This window comes from Barbus barbus (assembly GCF_936440315.1).
Source record: "Barbus barbus genome assembly, chromosome: 26".
NCBI lineage: Eukaryota > Metazoa > Chordata > Actinopteri > Cypriniformes > Cyprinidae > Barbus > Barbus barbus.
In genome coordinates, this window is record NC_136754.1 from 23,176,833 (window position 1) to 23,193,819 (window position 16,987).

Here is a 16,987-nt window from a genome sequence, read left to right on the forward strand (position 1 = left end):
GTCCACAGAATATTTGCCCAAAAGTCTTGGGGATAATCAAGATATTTTTTAGCAAATGTGAGACAAGCCTTTGTGTTCTTTTTGGTCAGCAGTGGCTTTTGCCTTGGAACTCTCCCATGGATGCCATTTTTGCCCAGTCTCTTTCTTATTGTTGAATCATGAACACTGACCTTAACTGAGGCAAGTATGGCCTGCAGTCCTTTAGATATTGTTCTTTTATGACCTCCTGGATGAGTCGTCATTGCGCTCTTGGAGTAATTTTGGTAGGCTGACCACTCCTGGGAAGGTTCACCACTGTTCCAAGTTTTCTCCATTTGTGGATAATGGCTCTGACCGTGGTTCGCTGGAGTCCCAAAGCCTTAGAAATGGCTTTATAACCCTTTCCAGACTGATACATGTCAACTATTTAGTTTCTCATCTGTTCTTGAGTTTCTTTAGATCACGGCATGATGTGTTGCTCTTTAAGCATGCTTCACTTTGCCAGACACGTTTTATTTAAGTGATTTCTTGATTCAACAGGTCTGGCAGTAATCAGAACTTCAGCTGGACATTTGCTGTCTAATCAGAGAAGAGATACTCTAAATGGTTAGGTTTCCATTTTTTTTTTTTTTTTGATATTGTGCAGTGCTTTGACACAATTTGCATTGTAAAAAGCGCTATATAAATAAAGGTAACTGTCTTTCACTGTTCACTTTAATGTTCACTTCTTAATTCATAGTTAGTAGAAGCTTTCATTGTGCATACAGTATCGCTTACTGATTATGATGTTATTTTATTTGTTTTAGTTGTATTCTTTATCTCTCTTTCTTTTTTTTTATAGAGATACTATCTAGTCAGTTTGTGACTATGGGGCTAATGTTGGTGTTTCAGTAATGTGCAGGCTTTTGTTGACGCCACGGACCATATTAAGTGGTGCTGGCAGATCACGGTTTGTTCTTAGTTTGATCTGCCATAGTTCATGGGAATGTGTTTGTTTTGTTTGTTTAAATAGTAACAGGAAGGGTGGGGGTGGTTTTATGGTAGACTCAAATGGTTTCATTTTCAAACTTGTATTTTGTCTCATTATGCTGTAATTCTGTTTGATACCTATGACTGACCTTAATATTCTGAGTTGTAATATTAATGGCCTAAATGGACCTCACAAACGTACAGGTTTTCTGTTTTTTTTGCGAAGAAGAATGATTGATATAGTGTTAGTTCAAGATTCCCATTTGAAAGAGGAGGATATACACAGGTGTAATAATAAGTTTTATGAAGTGGTATCTCACTCATCTTCAGATACTAAAACCAAGGATGTCCTAATATTGGTGCGGAGGACTTTAAATATGACTATTTTAGATAAAGGTTGTGATACAGATGGTAGAATAACATATAAAAACAATAGTGGATAATATGAATATTGTATTGCTTTCAGTTTATGCCCCTTGTACTCCTGACCCTACTTTTTTCTCTGTTTTGTCAAAGTATCTCTTGAAATTTTCGGATTTTGAAATTGTATTGGGTGCAGATACGAATTCTGCAATGTCACATATCCTAGCAAGATCTGGACCAAAGTAATCACACTCTCAAGCTTTTTGTTCTGACAAATTTGGCAATGTGTAACCTCATCCTCATTGGTGGATAGTTGGTGTTTATTAAATCCTTCTGCTAAGTCTTTCACTTTCTTTTCTGCTACTCATAAATCCTATTCGCGAATTGACTATATTTTAATTTCTACTTCTTTATTTTCAGCTGTTCGTGATGCCGATATCTGTTCCTTATCTCTGTCGGATCATTATTAAATTTGTGCAGATTATCTTTGATCCCTCTGTCATCTCGTGCCACTAAAAGGCGATTTAACCCTAAATTGTTACAGCATGAAAACTTTTGGAGTCAATTCAGAAATAAATTTGCTGAGTTTATTGAAATTATTGTCATGTTTACTTCCCCTCAATTCTAAAACTGATTCATCTCCCTTTCTATATCTATTCCATTGGTTCAAAACGTTAAGTACTTGGGGATAGATGTTTTTCTTCCCTACAGGAAATGTCCTGTCCTGTCTCAAAAAATATAACAGTATTCTAGCCAAAGTATCCTCAGATTTAGAAAATCGGTCTCGTCTTCCTACTTATTTTCAGGTTCGTATATCGGTGATTAAAATGAATGTTCTCCCACGTATTAATTTATTTTCTTCCATAATTCCTCACACTCCACCGGTTGGCTACTGGAACAAACTAGATGCATGTGTTTCACGATATATATGGGATGGGAAATGTCCTCGTATTAAACTGACTACCTTACAACGATGTAGATTACATGCAGGTCTTTCTTTCCCTAATTTTAGCCTGTATGCTCAAGCCTTTTCCCTCCGCCCTTTATCAGTTTGGTTTGATCCTGATGCTTCTGTGTCTTGGAGAGCAAATGAGGAATCTATTGTTTATACGTATAAATTTAAGCATCTTGTTTTTTTCGGGGGTTCCGCTTAGGCAGTGTAAATCTCGTTTGGTCCCATTGTAACCCACCTCCTCTCCACATGGAGGGATGTTGAAAGACGTTCACAACTAGTTACAATATGGCATAGGCCTGTTTTCCACAATAATAATCTTTTAAACAGTACTCCATTTCATTGTCCGCAATGGACTCATAATAAACACTCTGTTTATTAAGTAAACACGCTGGGACTGGTATTTATTTATTTATTTATTTTCATTTTGGGGAATTTTGGATTTGTTTTAAATATGTTGGGCCACATTTTGGGCTGAGGGTGGGACCCTTATTTTAAGGAGGGGGGTGTCACAGCCCCTCCTCTGCTTTGCAGGGGCGGTTCCTCCTGCAGACAGAGGAGCGTCGTTAGTGATTGGAGCCACCTGGGCTCAGGGTATTTAAACTGCTTCACTAACCACTCTCTCTCTCTCTCTCTGCTCCTCCAGGTATGATCCTGTTTTGTTTGTTCCTTTATAGTTATGTCTTAGTTTTTCCACTCAGTCATGTACACACACGGATTCACGCATCCATGCATTTTACATACACCTTACATTATGACATTTCCACACCTCAGTTCCTTTTCTTTGTTTAAAGTTAATAGTTTTGATTTACAATAAAGACAACCTTTTTTGGCCTATACTTCTTGTTTGTGTCCCCTCATTTTTGCCACAGGCCATGAGCCAGCTTGTGACAGACATCTATGATGACAGTGGTTTAAAATCCTTCCAGAATCTCAAAACTCAATATAATCTGCCAGGCACCTCCTTTTTATATATTTGCGCATTAGATCGGCCCTACGGGCATATAGGGTGCCTTGGAACTCTCAACTGCCTGTTCACCCTTTGCGCAAAGTAATCCTTCCTTCTGAGGAATCTCCCTCCTCTGCTTCAGTCATCTATCTCTTTCTTCTTGAGCATTCATACAAACCTTTATCTATTACAACTGTTTGGACTAAGGATATTAATTAGGATGTGCATGTTTTATTTTCGGATCAGAAATGGGGTATGTTTAAATTGTCTTCTAAAAACCCTATCACCAAATGATTCATTGGAAATTGCTGCATAGGGTTTACTTGACTCCAGTGAAACGTTTTTTATGAATCTGTCGTCTTCTCTTAAGTGTAATTTCTGTTCCCAAGGAGTTTTAGGCATTTGTTTGGGGAGTGCCCCTCTCTCTCACACATTTTTAGATTCACCTTGTTCGTCCAACAAATATGTTTCCTGTTAGTTGCTCTCACAGAAGCAAAAAGATTGCTAGTCAAAAAAGTTGGAATCCTCCTCACACAATGGACAGATGAACCTGGACTGTGTATTTGTTGGACATTATCTCGATGGAACTCTCAACTTCTCGTATACATGGATCTAATGTGAAAACTGTAAATTCATGGCATTCAGCTTTTAATGTTGTGTCATCTTTTCTAAAATCTTTGTAAAAATATTTTATTGCTATTTATCTATTAATATTAATTAATTTATTGTTAGTATTATTATTTTTTTTACTTTTTTTTAAGTCTACCAGGGGATGGGATGGGTTGTGGTGGGTTCTAAATTTGTACAGCTGCTTTTTGTTCTGTTAAACTGTTCCCAGAATAAAATTCAATAAACAATTGTTTAAAAAACATACAAATTGTGCATCAGATGTCATTCCTTCTCCTCGTCTTCTTCAAGTTTTAGATGTTGTAGGCCCAAACATTGTTAGTATTATTAATAGTAGCCTAGTAAATGGTATAGTTCCATCTTGCTTAAAACATGCTATACAACCTCTTTTGAAAAAGCCTGGGCCCGTATTCATGAAGAATCTTAGTGCTAAGAGTTGCTCCTAGTAACAAAATTCTAAGAAAATTCGTAGAAATGTGGGTGTTTCCGCTTAAAATGAAAGAAAAGATCCTAGTAAAGAAAAAAGAGGTCTTAAGAGAGGTCTTAAGGTCCAAAATTGTTAGGAGTACGGACGAGGACTTTTAAGGGGCTTAAGAGTTTCTTTAGCAGTGGAGAAAATGGACGAAACATGAAGAGGGAGAAGAAATGTGTTGCACACAATGCATGACAGTGAGTTAATAAGACACTACACATTAGATCATGCAGGGATCATGTTTGTGACCGATCTTATTAAAGACATGCTAACATCTCAGACACCACGCTGAAATGCCATAGCGCCAGAAATGGACGTAATCACTACATTAACATATTTGGCAACTGGAAAAATGCAACTATGCAGCAGTGATGATTTGGGTCTGTTACAGCACTTAATAGGCTATGTATCTGTTCATTTCCTATAAAACAAGTATGACAGCATGGTAAATAAAGAATATATATACATATATATAGTGTGTGTGTGTGTGTGTGTGTGTGAGAGAGAGAGGAAAAATTACGCATGTAATTTCAAAGTGAAGGCTTATAATATGCCCTACTCTTAAAAGCGCTCTTTTATTTCCTTCTTGACAACCAACCAATCACAATCTTCAAAAGACTGTGTCATTCCTAGCAACGGGGTCAGCCCTGCTTCCTCACTAAGATAAAAGTTTTTGTCTTTTCCTTGCTCAGAGTTGCTCTCAGATTGGTCCTGAATCACTCTTAAGATAAGACTCCTAGTTAGAAATTTAGATAAAATAGGAGCTCTCTGAGAGGATTCTTAGAATCTTTATGAATACGGGCCCAGGACTGGATCCTTTGGTTTTAAATATGTTAGGATATTGGATTTTAGTTTTGTCTTTTTCTGTTTTGTATGCCTTTTCCTGTGTTGCCTTATTTGGTTTTGTTCCTAGCTCGTTTATTCATCTGCCTCGTTAGCTCATTATTAGTTAATCCCCTTCACCTGTGTTTTGCCTTAGTTACTGCCTATTTAAAGTCTCCGCTCTGTTCAGTTGGTGTCAGTTATTGTTTAATGTTACACGTCTCTAGTTCTTGTTATTAAAGCCTTTCGTTTTGGATATTCCTGCCTGCCCTTGTCTTGTCTGCCTACCTGGATAGTACATAACAGAATAACCGACCTAAACAGTATGAAGCACAGACTAGCTTCAATCAACGTAGCCCGAGTGTCAGCGCTTCGGTGGCTACTATTTTCCTGTTCCAAGACGGACGTGACCTGGAGGAGTATGTGGTAGAGTTTGTGGATCTTTGCCATCTTGCCACATGTGACGACCTCACCCTAATGGAGGGATTTTGGTGCGGGCTGGATGAGGAGATCCGCTTCCTCATGTCCCGAGCTGATCCGTGCTGGATGCTTAAGAATTACATCAACTGTGCGCTGTGGACCGCCGGATCAGCATCCACCCTGGGTGAAGCGGATTCCAGCCCAGGGTCACCACATGTGAGTGCCGACAACCCAGAGTCCAGTCAACCACCTCTTTGCGACACGGAGCTGCCAGAGCCCACCGCGGACAGGGAGCCAGAGCCTGCCTCTTTAAACATGTTCCAGTCTGTGTGGTTGAAGTCACCGGCTATGATGAAGCCGTCGGGGTTATTTGTTTGTTGTTCACTAATGGTGCTATACAGTTCACGAAGCGCATCTTTAGCGTTTGCACACGGGGGAATGTAAACCGCGACAATAACAATGGCCGTGAACTCCTGCGGCAGATTGAACGGTCGACACTTCACAAACAAACTCCACCAGCGATGAACAGTGTTTTGATAATACCGCAGCATTGTTACACCAGTCTTTGTTGATATACACACACACAAGCCAGATCCGCGGGTCTTACCAGATAGTAATGAATCTCTATCCGCTCGGTAGCTGGTTAGCCCATGCTGCTGAATGGTGGAGTCCGGGATATTGTCGTTTAGCCATGTTTCGGTGAAAACAAACACACAACAATCCCTTGCCTCATGTTGTGTAGACCGACTGAGTTGAATTAAGTCCAGTTTGTTTTCCAGAGAGCGAACGTTTGAGAGCATGAGTGTTGGAAGAGCCGGTCTTATGGGGTTAGCCCTTAGCCTAGCTCGTATACCTCCGCGCTACCACGCTTCCGTCCTCTCACACCGCTTGCGACGCTGCCTTGTGCGGGTAGCATCAGCAGTAAACAGAGGCCTCGTAGCTTCTCAGTAGCCGCCGGCGAGAGTTAGAGTTTGTATGCGTTGCCGATATCCAAAAGGCTTTGGCGACCATATGTGTTTTGGAGTGATTTCCTTGTGAGTTAGCGGTAATTTTACACTATTTGGAGACGAACAGATGACATTAAAAGACATAAAAGCACCGTTTTTGGGACCCAGAGCTGCGTCTGACTGCACCGCCATTCTGTCATCAATTCTTGACATTGCGGCAGCATTTAACACGATTGATCATGACATCCTTTTAAATCAGTTAAGTCAATGGGTAGGCATATGGGGAAATGTTCTAAAATGGTTTTGCTCTCAAATGGCTGGGTAACTACTTTTCTGATTCTGCAGCTTCTTTTTGTGGGGTTCCCCAGGGTTCAATTTTGGGGCCCATTTTATTTTCTTTATATATGCTTCCGCTTGGTTTTATTTGCCGGAAATACAATGTTGCATACCATTTTAATGCAGAGGATTCACAACTGCACAACTCAATCTTCCACTGAATGCAGATAATCATGATGAGTTAGGTGATTTCATGACTTGCTACCATGAGATTAAGTTATGGATGGCACATCCATTATACCGTCCTCACATATGCTAATCGGTCTAGTTGCTACTGCCTCAAATCTACATAAACAAGTAAGAAACCATGGGGTGGTCTTCGATTGGAGTTTAAATTTGATAAGCAAGTGAACTCTGTGGTAAAGACGGGATATTTTCAGTTAAGAAATATAGCAAAAATGTATATTATTTTTGTCGTTGACGATTTGAAGCGTGTTATACAGAAATATATTTATAGGATAGGGCCGATATACAACTATTTGAAAATCTGGAATCTTAGGGTGCCAAAAAATCTAAATATTGAGAAAATTGCTTTTAAAGTTGTCCAAATTAAGTCCTTGGCATTGCATATTACTAATCAAAACTTGATATATTTACAGTAGGAAATGTACAAAATATCTTCATGGAACATGATCTTTAATTACTATCCTAATCATTTTTGGCATAAAATAAAAATTGATCATTTTGCCCATACAATGTATGGTTGGCAATTGCTACAAATATACCCATGCAACATATGACTGGATTTGTGATCCAGGGTCACATATATGTTTGCAGAGAGTGAAGAATGGCTGTGCAGCAGAAGTTCTGAATAGAGCCCTTTTATGGAGATTATGTGGGCGTGTATTATGGTAAATGCTAATTGCAGGCATGCCCATTCATGTAGTATAATCTGGACTCAGTAATGTTACAACAAAGGTAAGAAAGCTGCATTAGATCTAACCCCAGCTATCAATAAATTACTATTGTGAAAACATTTTTGTGCACATAAAGCAATAATAATAATAATAATACAATTACTGTAGTAGTGGGTCAGATCTAGAGTATTCGTGGATGAGTGAGGATACATCTACAGTGAAAATCCTTCCCAACAAAAGCCATCAAAAAACTATTTAGAGGATTTTGGGAAGCCCTTTATGTTTTGCCCCAAAGTCTGTTTTAGACACAGATGTTGTTGGGTATAGAATGGGATAGGGATGACCTGCAGGGCCCTGGAAAGAACAGTTCATTAGTTCTGAACCTGGTGCCTCACAGGGGATTGTTAGTCTATTCTAAAATATTGGTGTAGAAGTTTAAAACCCACAACTTACTGGTTCTCAAAAGAACCACCTGTAATTAAAAAGCAATGATAATACTTTAGCACGATTCCATAGAGGTCCAATATTAATCGAACAGCTGACCACACAGCAGAAATAAAGGTGATAGCAGCCAGTCAATGCACTAATATGTCTGCATGTTTTTCATGTCTATGTGTAAATGAATGGCATGGTTCCATCTATTACACAAAAACTCAAACAAACGTTATATGCTCGCAGTGTTTCAGCAGCTGTCTCAATATATGAGGACATGAACACATGAACTTCATGTTCCAAAAAACTGCCTTCAAATACAGTCCACACTAAAACTGAAAGATCTTCATGACAAACCATCAAAATAGTTTGGTTTAAAAGTTTGTTTTAACTTGAAGTTATGACAGAAATATCACTACTAAAATGTAATTCTCAATTTAATAATAATAATATTATAATATTTTAAGGAATATCATACAGCCAAGTTTTATAAAATTTTACAGTTCTGTTGTGCAGCATCTCATTTAACAAAGATAAAAATGTTGCAAATTAATTGTTTTAATTTTTTTACATTTTAAAAGATTGATTAAATTGCTTAATTTCATTAGACACTATTCTTATGATAAATTTGTATTGAATCACAAGAATCCATAAAAATATTTAACAGAAAACACAATATCAGGGAAAAAAATCAAATGGATTTCATGGGGGCGTAAATTAAAAGGTAGTTTACTCTGGAGTTTAATTGTGATCAAAGCTTTATTTATATTAAAGCTGTATTTACATGTATTATTTACATTTAGATCTATCACATTTTCTTCCCCATTAATGGTAAATTAATATTGTGATAAATATCAGTATCATATGATAGGAAAAGTAGCCTATTTCTATCAATTTTTCTGAAACATTTTCCAGGATTGATTGTTGAATATAAAAAAATAAAATAAATAAAATGTTTGTGAGAAATCATTAACATTTATTAAGCCAAGGTATTGATAGTTCATTATTCTTTGACATATTATGACGATTGAAAGTAAAGTGCAAAAGATGCCACACATGTTTAATCTAATTGTATACCAAATAAGTAACCTTCTAGACTATTTTATCCCTTCAGAAAGCTCTCTGACCCTCCATAGACAGCACAACTGAAATGTTCCCAGGTCCAGAAACGTAGCATGCACATGCTTCTCTTCATGTAAACAACTGGCTGCTGCTTACGTTGAACATGCACATGTGTCAGCCCCCGCATGCATCGTTTACATGAAGAGGAAGCATGCACATGAGTTGTGTGTCACTTTCTCCAAATGGCGGTGCACCGCAGCAGACGGGATGGGGAGGAGAAAAATTGTTGAATAAAGAACAGTTTTTTTTTTTTTTCTTTGTGCACAAAAAAGTATTTTCGTAGCTTCTTAAAATTACAGTTGAACCCCTGCTGACACATGGACTATTTTACCATTGTCCTTGTTACGTTTCTGGACCTGGGAACATTGCAGTTGTGTTGCTGTCTATGGAGGGTCAGAGAGCTCTTGGATTTCATCAAAAATAATTAATTTGTGTTCCAAAGATGAACAAAGGTCTTACAGGTTTGGACTGACATGAGAGTGAGTAATTAATGACAGAATTTTCATTTTTGGGTGAACTATCCTTTTAAGTATTGTGCTGAAGGATTGTACAGAAAAAGACTTTCATAAATAAATCAACCCTGAAGATTGTTCGCTGAGGTAAAATGTGTGACACCAAGCCCCGGTCTCCCCTATATGCAATTAGTGTGGTACAATGAACTCTGCTTTGCATGCACATTTGGTGCAGTTCCAATCACTCACTGTAGTCGCTGTTCTCATCCTTGATGCCATCGATGGTTCCATCCGGCTGCATCTGCAGGTAAAAACCCTGCTGGCTGAACAGTCGTGTCACAATGCCTTTCAGCTGCGGCTCTGGAAAATAAACACACAGCCCCACCCCAACCCACATTTTTGTCAGAATTCACCCCAACAATTTGTTTCAGCATGTGAACAAAAGAAATACATTATTTTAAATACATTCTTGACTTCTTATCCAGTGATGGCAGTGAATGTACTTGTGAATGGCTGTATTGATAAAGCTCTGCATATTTGCTCTCTGTGACCTCATTAATCAATTTCACTATGGACACCTGGAGTTTAGAAGACCAGCTGTAGTCATAACAGGTGTTTTCAGATGGAGTGGTGACCTGTACAAGTAGGTACAATAAATGTTTAAAGGCAGGCCTGAGAGGTGAGGAGTGAAGAGGCCACATGGATGACCTGGCATGCAGAAGAGTCCCACAGCGTTCAATACCAGAGCTCAGAAGAGTTGTGAATGTCTATGAAGTTCATGATCAGCTATTCATCTAGGGCCCATCTATCCATTGCAGACGCAATATCTCTGACAGGCTGGAAGGGCCATCAATCACACAAACGAGCCTGTCTACATCCATTAGGAAGAACATTACTAAATCACATACAGAATCCACACCTCTATAAATAAAAACTGGCATAGGGGACCCCATAGGAAATGACTCTAACCTGGGGAGAAGGTTTTGGGTTTAATACATGTATGTGGGTCAGTGTGTGCTGAATCTCTTGAAAACATGTCCAGGTCATACTTCCCCTGAAGCAAAAACAAACAAACAATAAATAAATAAAGCATAAAAAATAGAGACTGTTGAAGGACTATTAAGATTTTTTTTTCCCACTGTAACATTGTTCATGATGATTACATTTTGTGTGTGTGTGTGTGTGTGTGTGTGTGTTGGCTGTCATTACAAATTCTTATTCCTAATGAATCTGGAGACTTTTTTTAAAGTAAACCTTTTTAATGTAAATCCAAATATTAGATCTGTAATAAAGTATTTTTTAAGTAGATAACAGTAATGAGGATGATTTTTACATTACAAAATAAAATAAAAAAAATACATAGTTATTATGAAATAATGTCACAATATAAAAAAACACTAAATTGGGATAAAATGTCTTTGTGTAAAATAATATTTCTGCTTTGACTGGATTTTTGGGGTGAAATGTGACTCGGACACATTCCTCATATGTTTGTGAGATTAATGTACATGCATGTCTCTACTCCTATAAGAATGTATGCACTCACATGTGGATTTGAGCATGTGTTCACCTGGATGTATGCATGAGATAATGCATGTCATATTTGCGTCAACACTTTGCATACTTTCCACTTGCAAATATAATTTATTTGAACCATAAATGTTCCATATTGCCCCATTTCATGAATAAAAACAGTTACAATCGGATGTGCTGATAAATGATGGCATGATCATGAAATGGTGAATGGTATCCTCAACTAATTAAGTCACCACAACTGACGGAAGAAACATGACACATCGGCAGCACAGAGCATACACGAGCCTCACTGCACGGAAACAGACAGAGAGGACAGAGCACACATAATAATGGGGACAGAAACATAATAAGTAGAGACCAAAAAAGGGGATCAGAGGGCAGTAAAGAAGGTACAAAGGAGAAAAGAGACAGAGAGGAGAAGACATACTGTACATAAAAATAACACAAAGACAGAGAGATAGAACAATAGTCAGAAGCATACTACAAGGACAAGGCAGACATTGGCGACTGCCATTAGACAGGAGCTAGTCCCCCATGAGCACGAAATGGGGTGGATAACTGGAAGACACAGCACAAGGATGGAAGCTGATCTACTGACCTAGCCTGACGCCCTTACGGGACACCTGTGGAGGTTTCGAGGGTGCATCTTACGGGGGAGAAGGAAAAACAACATTTTTACAGACAAATCCTACAGCAACAGCCGTCAAATAACTGATCATATGTTGGGAAGAGGGGATGTTCTAGTTCTACATCATGAGAAGGTGTTTTGAAGGAGGAAGAGAGGACAGCTTTGTATTTTTTTTTCTTTCGTTTCACATGCATTGTGCCATTTTATGTGAGCTAAAAAAGAACAATAGGGCATTGGTTCATTGGGCAGTGAGACCAAGTCCTTCAATAAAACAAGTGTACAATCCCTCCCTATACTGCAGTAAAGCAGTCCCTATTGGAAAATCCAACTTAAGATGGTAGCTGTGGTTTCTAGCTGGTCTAAAATGAGTATTAATTGGTGTAAACACCAGCTTGAACAGCTTAAGCTGGTATGACCTGCTAGTCACTTGTTTGTTGCTGGTTCGAGATCGTTCTGTCACATTTCAAAACAGCTTCCAGTTTAAACTGGATCTTCCATCAGGCAAACATGTACCATTAAACATTTAATCTAAGAATGCCCTGGTGCACTGCAGTGCCACTGGATTCTGGCTATTACTAAATTGTATTGTTGTACTATAAAAATAAGTTTTTTTTTCTTCTTCTTTTACCAATCACACAGCCTCTGATGAAAATGTCAAAATGTCAGCCACTGAATTCATTGATAACAGTAATAATAACATTAATAAAACATATCAGATATATCAACATAAAACGACAATGCAGTCAGATTGCTAGGATGGCAAATCGGTTGGTGAACAGCAATAGACAGCACGTGAGCTATGAAACAGGTGGGATTTTTTTGGGGAGGCATAAATAAATAAATAATATAAAATACAGTGGAGGATATAGGCTATGTTCCTCCAGCGGAGCTGTAGACTGCAGCAGAGGCTTCGGGTGGGGGCTGATGTCTTAAAAAGCATCCACCACTGACCTGGTCGCCGGCGAACAGGTCTTTTCTTGCCGCTGCAGAAGCGGACTTTTCTGAAGACCCCCAGGAAATGTCGCTCGCAGAGAGAGCGGGGGTCTTTGCTGGGACTGGGGCGGCGTTTGGTGGCAGATACCCGATCGCTGTTGGATTCCCGCGCCTGGCGTTTTTGTCGGATCAGAGAACTGGCGATCGCGGCCATCTCGAGTAGCCTATTCAGTTAAACGAGCTGTTCGACGGGTGCAGCTGTTAACGCAATAACTGGGAATAATAAATAAACAAGACTGTATTGTCTGCGCAAAATTAGCCAGATCTCATTCCAATTCCTTGAGAAAAATCCAAAGAATCCTGTGAATTAGGACTGAAAACTCATTCCCTTCTCAGACGATCTACCCAGACGGCTGTGAGTTTCACACACGATTACATAAAGCATATTTCCGTTCTCCGTCTTAAAAGCAAAAAATAAAAAAACCAATAATATTAACAATTAAATAAAAAAACAACAACAATTAAAAACCGTCCTATGTGAACATGGGTAACCATGGGCAGGTATTCCAGGTGCCGAAGACAGCAGACGCGTAATTCCTCTTTCAAGCGAGTGCTACATGATCCACATGTCTAGTTCATTCCAGATATCTTTGCATGAATCCTCATAATAAATAGAGCCCATGACACAAGAACGCGCGTTCTCAGGCTCTATAGGCGTATATGAGCGGTGCGCACACAACTTCACGGAACATCTGGGCTCTCCAAATTATTTTACAGCTCTTCATGGTTCTTCTATTAGAGTTCATTGCATTGCTCTTCACGTCGAAATTTCTTATTTTGTTCAAAACGAGTTGCAATTTAAATGTCCCGTGTCTAGCACAGCGAGAACACTGCGAATCCTGGCGGAATGTTGTAAAATCGAGACTAGTGCTGTCTCTTTCACAGTTACACTGAGCAAGTAAATGGGGTGTGATATCCCCTCTCTCTCTCTCTCTCTCTCTCTCTCTACGCAATCATACGTGATTGAGGTTTGTATGAGGTACTCGCAGGGGTAAACGGGAGCGAGCAAGTGAAGGAGTTAGAATATATATATATATATATATGAGAGAGAGAGAGAGAGAGAGAGAGGAGAGAATTGTATGGTCATCTCTGGCTCATTATTTATGTGTGAATGTGGCACATACAGTAACAGAGAATGATCTCAGTTCAGATTCTGCTTGTTATCTCATTGTCATCTATCCAAATAATGTATTAATTGTCTGCCCATCTGTTTACTAATTTGATTAAAGTACACCCTAATGATACAGATCGCCTTCTGTTTGTCACTGTATTGTTCAGTGTATTTAGTGCAAATGTGGCAGCCCATTATATTAAGGTCTGGCTGACACAATCCAATAACCGCCCACTCTGCAATTACTTTTTTATATGTCATTTTTACAGATTAACCGTTGCAGAAAACTAATTTCAAAAACTGAAGTTTGTAAAAACGAAATTTCCAAACTGCTATTCCATCTGACGGGACTGTGTGATTTAACTTATTAATTAATTATATATATATATATATATATATATATATGCACACTCACACACATATCTAATCAAAAGTTGTTGACAAGGTATAACTATATTGTAAGGGATACTGTAGAATGCTGCTTTCGGATCAGATAATCCTTTTAAGTATCAATGATATATAACAAGATAATAGTAATATAGAAATGTGTTTAGATTATAGTGCCTCATAATTCTAATAACAGGTTTACACTGCTACAGAGATGTATTGTTCTACTTTAGTAATTAATGCATTAACACAACCCCTCCCCTTTAGAGATACAGATCTAACTATCATAGAACACAGCAATGCTGCATTTATGTCATGCACTGTGCCTAACTAAAGTGCTAAGCTCTTCAGCACTGGGTTTCAGAGGGTATTCTTGGTGGGGCAAACAGAGACGGGAGAATCGGGGGGAGGGGTGGGGGGTTGTGTACCTATGTGGGGTACACACTGGTTTCTGACACTGCAGTGGGTGGATCACGTGGCTCTGACACAAAAAAGCCTTGCCTCGTGCAAAATAGCAGCATTAAAAATTCAGTTTGGGAATACGCTCCTTCATCCTTTTCCAAATTTAATGTGGGGCTAAGAATTCACTTCCAGCCATCTCCTTGCATCATCATGGACTTAGTAAAATGCTTGTAAGAATAGCGGCACTTTGATGCTCTTCTTCTTAAAAGGTCCTTGCTCTGGATTAACAATCTTCCAAATACTATGGAGAATCTGGTAACAAAATTAGGAGATGGGATAGCTAAGACTTTTGTAATAAAAATTATCATAAATTATTGAAACTGTTAAATGTTAATGTTACATGTGTTCTTTATTTAATGAGTATGTGGTTGTTTTTACGTTGTGTATATTTTGTTTGATTATTATTGTGTTGTGGATTTTTTCTCTCTTCCTTTTTCTCCTATTAGCGCTGATTAATGCGCACAGGTGCACGGAGTTACGGTGACGTCAGCGGCAGCGTGGTGGCATTTCTGCTCGGTTGATTTAAGCCTGTTTGGAAGATTTATCCACGAGTTCTCCTCTCTCCCTGCTTGGTGGTTTATTTTGTAGCCTTGTGTTACCAAGCTTGTTGTTATGTTGATGTCATACAAATGATGGTGTGGCAGTTCGTTGAACTGCCTGTTTAACAAAGGAGACTTAGGTAGGGAGGAGGGAGCCGTTTTGCTTTTTCTCCTGTTTTCTCCTGTTTTGAGGCTAGTAGGGAGGTAAGAGTCTGTTTTTTACGTATTTGAAAACACTAATGTTTTATTTGGCATCGCTCTTACATTCTGATGTGCACGCGTTACAAACATATTCTTATGAGTCAACACGTACTCATCAGCCATAACTGCCGCTTCCGCCAAAGATGTAACCTTCTGCTCATTAAGATGTACCACCAAACTTTCAAGAAGACAGTTCTTAAAATCTTCAAGCAGAATCAACTCCTGCAAACCCTCAAAAGTATTCACTTTTGACGCAGCGCACCATTTTTCTAACATATTCCTCTTGTCTCTTGCAAATTCGAGAAAGGTTTGATTATCAGATTTACTATGACCTCGAAATTTCTGCCTATGCCTCAGGCACAAGTTCATAAACCCTGAGTACTGCAGTCTTTACTAAGTCATAGTTCAAAGAATCCTCGATAGGCATCGCGGCACAAACTTCTTGAGCCTTACCAACTAGATTACTTTGCAACATAAGTGCCCACATATCCCTCGGCCAATTTAACTTCCCAGCTACACGCTCAAAAGCTGTAAAATAAGCGTTAACCTCCGTTTCCCTAAACGGCGGGACTAATCGGATATATCGACCTGGATCAAATTGATCAGAATTTACAACACCAACAGACTGAATAGTTTGAACACCCTCTGCACGCTCTTCCTGCATCGTAACACGGAGCAACTCAAGCTCTCTTAAATACAGTAAACGATTTTTATGTTCTTGTTGCTTAATCTGGAGTTCCAACTCTTTTAATTTCAACGCAAAAATCAGAAGCGCGGACGAAAATTGTTCCAAAAAGCCCTGAGAGAGGTGCAGAGAGAAAACGTTCTTGTTTCTATTGTCTTGAATCTGACCATCTTATAGCTGACTGTAAAGCGTGGAAACAGAAAAATGCGTCTAGAATAAAGAAAATAGCGCACGTGGGGGTTCTTCCAAAGGAAGAAAATTTAGAAACTAAGTTGAAGTTGCCTGATTTTAACCCATTTTTGACGAGAGGGACGGTTTCTCTTTCAGACAATGGAGACAAACAGTACGTTTCCATTTTACGGGATACGGGTGCCAGGCAATCTATCATTAGGAAGGGAATTCTGCCTCTCTTGGCTGAGACGTATACTGGAATGGATGTTCTTGTTCGCGGCATAGAATTGGGATGTGTTAAACTTCCAATTCATTCGGTGTACTTAAGGTCGGACTTGGTTGAAGGTATGGTGAATGTGAGAGTTTGTGAAAAACTTCCGGTGGATGAAGTTGATGTCATCCTCGGTAATAATTTAGCGGGAGGCAAAGTGTTTCCTTCCCCAATTGTGATGAAGATTCCTGTGTGTGATTCGAAAATAGCTGTGGAATATCCCGATGTGTTCCCTGTCTGTGCTGTGACATGTTCTCAGACGAAATTATGAAGATTTGGTGGATTTGTCTGACTCATTTCTCGC

The 16,987-nt window shown here is 38.9% G+C and overlaps 1 protein-coding gene across 1 annotated transcript in view; it reads right to left on the reverse strand.

The window, feature by feature from the left end:
* The window catches only part of fgf12a (fibroblast growth factor 12a), a 61,365-nt gene extending 47,613 nt beyond the window's left edge, over window positions 1-13,752 (reverse strand). Inside the window, exons 1-3 of the mRNA XM_079379759.1 lie at window positions 12,815-13,752; window positions 11,834-11,881; window positions 9,949-10,059 (exon numbers count right to left, since the gene is read on the reverse strand). Of these exons, the coding sequence (XP_079235885.1) occupies window positions 9,949-10,059; window positions 11,834-11,881; window positions 12,815-13,010 (355 nt within the window). The 5' untranslated portion in view covers window positions 13,011-13,752. The remainder of the gene's footprint in view (window positions 1-9,948; window positions 10,060-11,833; window positions 11,882-12,814) is intronic.
* Window positions 13,753-16,987: the final 3,235 nt, after the last annotated feature.